An 8,201-nucleotide genomic window follows, 5' to 3' on the forward strand; every position below is an offset into this window, starting at 1 on the left:
TATCTATAGTCTTATTGGTAATCATTTTCAGTAATCCAATAAATGTATTAATACTGGTATAGTACCAATACATTACAGTAACAAACTGTACACATCTCTGAAGTATGGACAATATATACTATTATGCAGAACAAGAAGTGACAGATACCAAAACACATTGATAGATAAACGATACTACTACTACTACACTACATAGGCAGACAGGGTATAATAGAATTATGAGTAGATGGAAGATGCATTGCTGAAGAAGCCATGAGCCCATGATGTAGCATGAATTATGATTAACAGCTAAGGAGGCAAGGCAACTAACCTAATCTAGTGTTGAGCTTTGATTAGCCAAGTCTGTCAAATATAGGGGGCTTGTTTGTTGCTGGGCGAGTGCAGTTCAGAATCCCACTCGTAGAAGAGGAGCTAAAAGAAATTGTCTGACGCCTTTATGCTTGCTTGGGTCGCCCATGGCCGCTTTATTCCCAATCCTTGTTTCTTCTAGTTCTACCTCGCGATTGCTAGCTCCGGAGGCTGCTGTTTGCAACTGTGTGTGCTGCTATATCCTTAAAAAGACACGAATATTAGAGAAAAACATAATATCAAATAAATAGAAGAAGTGTGGTTTCGAATAAAACCACCTTGTAGAACTATCCGGAAAACCCTGAACGTTTCTCGTGTGCTCCTACGTCCTAACCACACGCAAATTCTTGTCTAATCCTGCCTGCTAGTATCATCTAGTTACCTTTCCAGTTGTCTTATTACTCTTGGAGAGTGAAGCATAAACGTGTATTCCATTTTTGCACGGAATTTTTATCTCTCTCGGTTTTACGGGAATGTAATGGATTTTACGAAACTTCCGCGAAATTCCTCGTGGAATTTCTAAATCAAGTGTAAGGGGGTGTTTGGAAACAGGGACTAAATTTAGTCCCTCTCACAAAAACATAAGTCCCGGTAGGACTTATGTTTTTGTGAGAGGGACTAAAGTTTAGCCCCACTTTAGTCCCTTCAACCAAACACCACCTAAGTCAATTGGCCACAAATCGGTCGTTTTTTAATACCTTTTGCACTCTTTTATAAACAGGGGAATTTGCGAGGATTTCGTAGGAACTGAACTATAATTTCTACATATTTTTTCGTAAAATTCTTATGTTTCAAAGGAGTCCTTACAACTAATACAATAACCAGGTGTACATTCCATCGTTTTCTCTCTTTCTTTGATAAGAGGGCTGCACAAATTGTACAAACAGGAATTCAGAATACGACACAAAAAACATGTCAAAGCTGGTGATCAAAATGGAAGAACAAATTTTCAAATGCCATAGCCATTGATTTTCACGGGGAATCGAGTAGTAACACAGGGGGATGGATGGATGGATGATGGTGAAGTAGAATGCGCCAGCTACTGTACCAGTACAACACCATTGCGACATGGCACTCTGCATCTGCACAAGCAGAAGCAGAAGCAGAGCCAAGCTGCAAGGTGACACGACAATCTTAGGACACTCACTAATCAGCTCACTGATCAGCTCAGCTGAGATCATTACAGCAACACAAAGAAGAAGAAGAAAAAAGGAGTAAAAAAAAGTTACACAAAAAGGGTAAAAAAACACTTGACTTTCACTTGGAGAGGAAGAAGTAGCAGGATCATTAGTCCCTAACTAAAATCCGCGGCTCCTTGATACGTCGGCTCCACGGCTGCGCCGCTCGCCGGAGACGGCGACGGCGGCGAGGGCTTTCTAGCACCTCCACGCCGAGACGGACACGAGCTCGCCGCGCTGCCAGTAGAGGCAGAGCGAGCCGGCGCGCTTCTCGACGCGGAACCCCCTGACGTGCACCTTGCTCAGCAGCGACTCCGCCTGCGACTCCGCGAACGTCGTCGCCTGCACCGGCGCGAACCCCGCCGCCGCGAACGCCGCGCGCCACGGCGGCGGCGGCGCCTTGTCCATGGCGGAGGCGGCGCGGTGGCGGGCCACGACGCACTGCTCGATGGCGGGGTGGATGAGGTACCGCTCGATCTTGGACGCGGTGTCCGGGTCCGTGCCCACGGCGTCGATGGACTCGAGGAGGTAGACGGCGGAGTGGAAGGAGTGGAAGAGGTGCGCCGCGAAGGGGAGGTCGGAGCGGTCGCAGCCGCGGTCGACGGAGACCACCACCTTGGCGCCGAGGCGCTTGACGAGGCGGAGCACGGCCGGCGTCGCGGCGGCGTGGGCGGGGCCGACGGGGAGGTGCACGGCCACGGCGTCGCCCGCGGTGGCGATGGCGAGGAGCTCGGCGGGGTCCAGGGTGTCGATGTTGAAGACGGTGAAGTGGAAGAAGACGCCGAGCTCGGCGGCGAAGCCGGAGAGGTTCTCGTGGATGAGCTGCAGCTCGAGCGGGTGGTGCGATGCCGGGGACACCAATGCGGTCACCTTGAGCGCGGCGGCCGGGCGGCGCTGCGCGAGCTCCTGCATCAGCGACGCCCACTGCTCGCCCATGCCGATGTCGAAGTCCAGCACGTGGATGCATCCGGCGCCGCCGAGCTCGTCGAGCACCGCCTGGACGCAGGTGAGGTGCGCGAACTGGAGCACCGGGGACACCTCCGAGAAGGCCTTGTAGGCGCCGAGCTTGACGACCACGTCGTACGGCGTCGACGCCGATGGCGCTGGGGCGTCGCCGGTGGGGGAGAGCGCTAGGCGCAGAGCCTCCTTGAAGTAGAAGGCTGAGCGGAGCAGTGGCGTCCCGGCCGTGGGGGCGGCGGGGAGCCGGTAATTGAGCCGCGCCAATATCTCGCGGGCGCCGAAGGCGTCGCCGGCCTCGGCCAGCTTCGCCGCCTCGGCTAGCTGTTCGACCGCAGCGGCGGCCTCGTCGTTCGCCGCCTCCGCCTTCGGCTTCAGGGCGGGGACGAACCCGCCCGCCGGGAACGGAGGCAGCTTCGGCGCAGGCGCGGCGGCCATCGGGTGGTGCCGCTTGGAAGGCGGCGGCGCCGCGTCGAACGACGGGTGGTGGGCGCCGAAGAACGCCGCGTGCGGCTGCGGGTGGTGGTGGTGGTGTTGGAGGAGGAAGTTCGGCGGGGGGTGCCCCGCCGCGAACGGCACCACGGGCTTCGTGTCCTCCATGGCCGGCGGCGGCGCGAACGGCCCGAACGCGGCGGGCGCGCCGCCGCCGCCGCCGCCATGGTCGAGCTCGAGCACCGGCGGGTCCATGACCCCTGCCATCGCGGCGGACGCGTCCTCGCCGCCGCCAATGATCCAGCGGAGGAACGTGTTGTCCGGCGCCATCCCCGACGTCGCCGCCGCCGCCGCGTCGGACAGCACGTTCCCGGCGGCATCCCACCCTTCGCCGGCGCCGAGCCCCATATCAAGCGGCGTGAGCTGGTGCACCCACTCCTCCTTCGCCGCCACCACCTCCTCCCCCCCACCACCTCCTCCTCCCGTTCCCCATCCCGGCGGCGGCGGGGAGACGGAGACGTTCTTGGCGTTGGCGCCGGCGAGGGCCGCCACGTCGGCGAGAGGCGACGACAGCGTGGAAGCCGAGGTAGGCGGGCTGGGGCTCGGGCTGTGGCGGTGGTCGAGCACCGACCTTGGCTCCCAGAACCCACCTGCTCCGGCGGCGGCGGCGGCGGAGGAGGAGGAGGAGACGAGCTTGCCGGCCGCGGCGAGGCCAACGCCGTGTATGAGGTGGTGTTGCAGCAGTGTCCCCGCGTGCCCCTCTCGCGCGCTCCCACCAAAGGGCATTCCTCTCATCTAATCCAACACCTCATAACACCAACACACAAACTCCTTCTTCCTCCTCCTACTCCTCGCCTCGACCAACAACAACTTCTTCTTCTTGCAATCTTGTTCTTGCTTGCGAGCTCGATGTCGTGGTGGGTGGTGGAGTTTGATTTCTCTCTCTCTTGTTGTTCTTGCTCTTGATGTGTTTGTGTTTATGTTTGTGAGGAGGAGAGGAGAGGAGAGGAGGAGAGGGAGGGGTGTGGAGGGGTGTGTGGGGGAGGGGAGAGTATTTTATTCGTTGAGGGCAGCGTCTTGATCTCGAAATGATAGCGTGCAACATGAAAAAGGCAATAAAGTGGCCTTCTCGCTCAGTACTTGCCTTCCTCTTCTTCTTCCTCCTCTCTCCTTTTCTCTCTCTTTTTTTTAATGTAATTTTTTTTAATGAGCTGAGTGTTTAAATCCAGAGGTGTAAAGTTTTAGCGTGTTACGTCGGTTATTATATAGAAAGTTTCATGGGGAATGTTCGGGCACTAAATAAAAGAACTAATTATAGTATCCATCAGTAAACCGCGAGATGAATATATTAAGCCTAATTAATCCATCATTAGCACATGTTTACTGCAGCACAATATTATCGAATCATGGAGCAATTAGGCTTAAAAAATTCGTCTCGCAAAGTAGTCGTAATTTGTGTAATTAGTTATTTTTAGTCTATATTTAATCTTCATGCAGGTGTTCAAACGTTCGATGTGACATAGTGTAGAATTTGTTAAGATGGATCTAAACAGGCCGTAGCAACATCACTTTCTCTCTCCCTGAACAATGCTGCATAAAAACTTGTCTTAAAGGGAGCACGGCTTTGGGGCTACTGTATCTATCAAAGCATTTTGGTGGCAACACAACAGGGACGAAAGCCTAGCTGTGCAAAAATTCCTGATGATGCAGGGGAGTAGTGGTAGTAGTAAAAAGGAGATATCTGAATTTCTTCAGACATAATACTGTTTGCAATTCATGTGCACTGCTGCTACTACTGCTGTTGCTGCTTTGTTCATTGTTGTTTTGCTTGCCAGAAACTTCTGTTCATTTCAAGCTCGACTCGCCATTTTGTTGTTTCACTAGTACTCCAGTACATTTTTCACTTTGTACCGGCAACAAAATGACCGGTCTCTTTCAGAATCCCACGCTGCCACTCATGAGAATTTTACTGCCATTTTGCCGAAACTCTACTGCTCCTAGAATGGAAGCACTACACATCGACAGCAGTAATAAGATGTGAAAAGAGAAAGAACTAAAAATGAAACACCACTACTTCAATTCGCTTCCATGTGAAGTTCCATCCACTGTTCTTCCAGTGCCATCAATGCAGTTCCATGGCCATACTACCAAATTTCATCAGCTCATCAGAAAGCATAATAGACACTTAATAAAAGTGTCATCATGTGTAGTACACTCCATTGCAGTTCATTCTGCATCATGAGCCTTTTTTTTTTTACATCCATTGCTGCTATACATGCTACATCCTGTTCGTGCGAGCTTGCATCTCGATGAGCATGTTCACGACTGCAACTCTCACAAAGGCGACGAGTATAATCAATTGGCAACCAAAAGGATGGAGTAAAGTGTAAAGCTGGAGCTGTGCTGCTGCTGATGCAGCTCATCCAAAATGCGTCATCATTTGTTGCCTGCCTCGATCGGCTTTTGGGTTTTGACCCTGACGATCCACCAGTTGAATGAACTCTCTGAACTTCTCTGAAGATCTCAAGCTGCTGCTGCAGTGCAGCAGCTCACTGCTTGCTTCAGAGTTCTTCGATCTCCAATCAATCAATGCACCATTTCTTCAGTTATTAGGCCCCATGCTGCTTCTTGCCGGCTAGCAACATTTCAATCTGAAGCCTTCCTCTCCCTGAATTTTCTTTGCTTGACAGCGTGCCAAGGCACCATTTGCTTTTATCGACAAAAGGTGCAATCTTTCATAGCTGTATTTAATTCTCTCATCAGACTATCAGAGAGAGTGTAATCTTCAAGACTTTGTTAATTACTAGTAAGCGGTTAGTAGTAGTAGTACTTTCTCAGTTTCAGTAAAACTGTTCCTTTTGATGATGTCAGTAAAATTGTTTGGTGTTGTGTTGATCTACTACAAGATACTGTAAAAACTGTCATGTGCACAGTCATTAGTGGGGCATTGGACTACTGTGTACATGTGAAAGAGTTGGTGAGGATTTAACTAGGACCCAAGATAAATATTGAAATCGAATGTTACCACTATGTTTAGTCAGCCTAACCATGGCCCATGGGAGTACACATGAAAGCACAGTTACAGTGCTTTGGAAAATCATTAGTAGCAAGTTAGCAATCAATCCAGCCTTTAGATGAGACGATCGGCCTTGTTCTTTTCAGCTTATTCACGGGATATTAAAGGGATTATTTGCTCATTGCTAACTTCGAAAAATATATTTCTCAAAAAGCATTTCTTTTACTGTATTACTGGTCAACTTAGACGGTTTGTTTTAAGCTATTTATTATGTTTATTTTAAAACTATTTAATTCATACTTAAAATTAAGTTGTAATCCCGCAACATTAATCAGCTCAACAATCTAAATCAACAGGGCCATCAGATTATCACGCCTAATTTGGATTTGCAAATTAAAACGTGGTTCAATGCCTCAAGACAGTGCTCCTCTCACTGATCAACGCCACAGGAATGTGCACGGATAGCAGCTTGATTCGTCACCCTACGATTTGGATGCTGCATGCTGCTACTACTCGTTGACCTAAACATGCTTGGTCTTAGTCTTTCGTCACACAATAATTTATCGCTTGTGTGTTAATTCTTCGAACTACTTAGCTAGCTAGAATTGTTTTAGACGCCAATTGCAACTAACATACCCATATCATTGGTATAGCTAAAAGAACAATGAAAACACATACACAATTCTCAAATTAATCAGCCATATCAATTACTGCTTTCTTAAAAAAAACAACAGTGTTATAGTTACAATTGTAGATTTTTGACAATCGAGATCAATAAAAACTTCCATTGTCTACAAACCAATATAGTTTCCTATAAAAAAAGAAGAAGAGAGATCTCTTTTTTTGGGATGAAAGAAACAAAAAGATTTGATGCATGCATGGAGGTGACCACAAGAAACAGGAAAATGGCATCTGGTTCTCGTCCATTTTATTCGGACGAGACGTCTCAATTTTGAGGTGCTTCTAAGCCAGGATTTGATCAAAGCGTGCGACGTCTACTCTCTGCCTGCCTCCCTATCTATCTTAGCTGCCCTTTGTCCCGGTCAAATCTCTCATTGTGCGGCCCTAACAACGCCACACCAATCAACAAAACTGACGCAGATATCCAACTGCAGATCGATGAACTCAACTTACTTCTACCATACCTAGATTACCATGCTGACAGCCTGACAGGCCGTGTTAATCTCAGTAACAGCCACGAACCAACTTAAAAATAACTTGCGAGTAAAACTTTTATATATGTATGTTATTAGTGATTTAAAAAGCGTTGTTTAAACTACAATAATGAAAGGAAAATCAGCTTTAAAATTAACTTTAAGAATTTAGATTTTAGCTGCGACAGATAAACCAAACGAGGATTCAGACATGTCGTTCTCGCTTGAGCAATCTGAATTCTGTAGTAGGAGATTGTTGCTCATTCTGAATTTTAATTTGCAGCACTGAAACTGATTGTTCAGCTGATTTAAAAACGGATGCTTTGTTTGAAGTATACTATATTTTTTTTGCAGAGATTGGAGGAGCTAGAGGAGACATGACACATCGAACAATGAATGCCATGTGAGCCCCTGAATACTTTATTTCGCAATCCCAAACACAGACTGATGATTGATTAACAGAGACCGAAAAAAGAAAACGGATTATCGATTGATTAATCCCTGTTCTTCCCCCCATGGGGCAGTTAGCTAACCGCTCGATTAATCGTACATGGCCCTGTCGGTGCAGCTGCCAGTAGTCTGATTGCAGCAGCAATTAAATTAATTTAGTCTAATCTTTTTTTTCTTCTTTGAGAACTGCAATTAGTCTAATCACCATCGAGAGTTCACACCTCCATGGCATGAGCTAATTGCTCGGAAACCAAAACTAAAAACTGATTGGATCTGAGCTGCAAATTGGGACAGCAGCAGAGAAGGCGACCCTCAACAGGAGACAAATTTTATGATTTTTGCAGTCTCGATTTGTGCCAATCGTATGTAGGACCCTCCGGCACCATGATTTTTGATGTGGATGCTTGTGGAAACATCTGCATCTGATGTCGGTACTATGTTTAATCTCGTGCGATGGATGGGTTAACAACTGCAACTTGGGAGCGATTAAATTATTTGATTATCATTCAGCTGGGGTTAGTTTATATATGTTCATGTTCAGTTAAGTAAAGCTCGCTTGCAAGGTACTAAACAAACAAATTGCGTGATGATATGGTATCGGAGTAATTAAGCAGCAGACGTATCTGTCAAGAGATTTTTGGCTAGATTTGGCATGAACATGGTGCC

The 8,201-nt window shown here is 48.1% G+C and overlaps 1 protein-coding gene across 1 annotated transcript; it reads right to left on the minus strand.

The window, feature by feature from the left end:
- Window positions 1-1,282: 1,282 nt before the first annotated feature.
- On the minus strand, window positions 1,283-4,029 carry LOC127753303 (scarecrow-like protein 6). Its single transcript, XM_052278785.1, has one exon. The coding sequence runs from the start codon at window positions 3,708-3,710 to the stop codon at window positions 1,725-1,727; it is 1,986 nt and encodes a 661-aa protein (XP_052134745.1). The 5' UTR covers window positions 3,711-4,029; the 3' UTR covers window positions 1,283-1,724.
- Between the last annotated feature and the right edge of the window lie 4,172 nt (window positions 4,030-8,201).

The sequence above is a fragment of the Oryza glaberrima genome, chromosome 10 (assembly GCF_000147395.1).
Source record: "Oryza glaberrima chromosome 10, OglaRS2, whole genome shotgun sequence".
NCBI classification, from domain to species: Eukaryota; Viridiplantae; Streptophyta; class Magnoliopsida; order Poales; family Poaceae; genus Oryza; species Oryza glaberrima.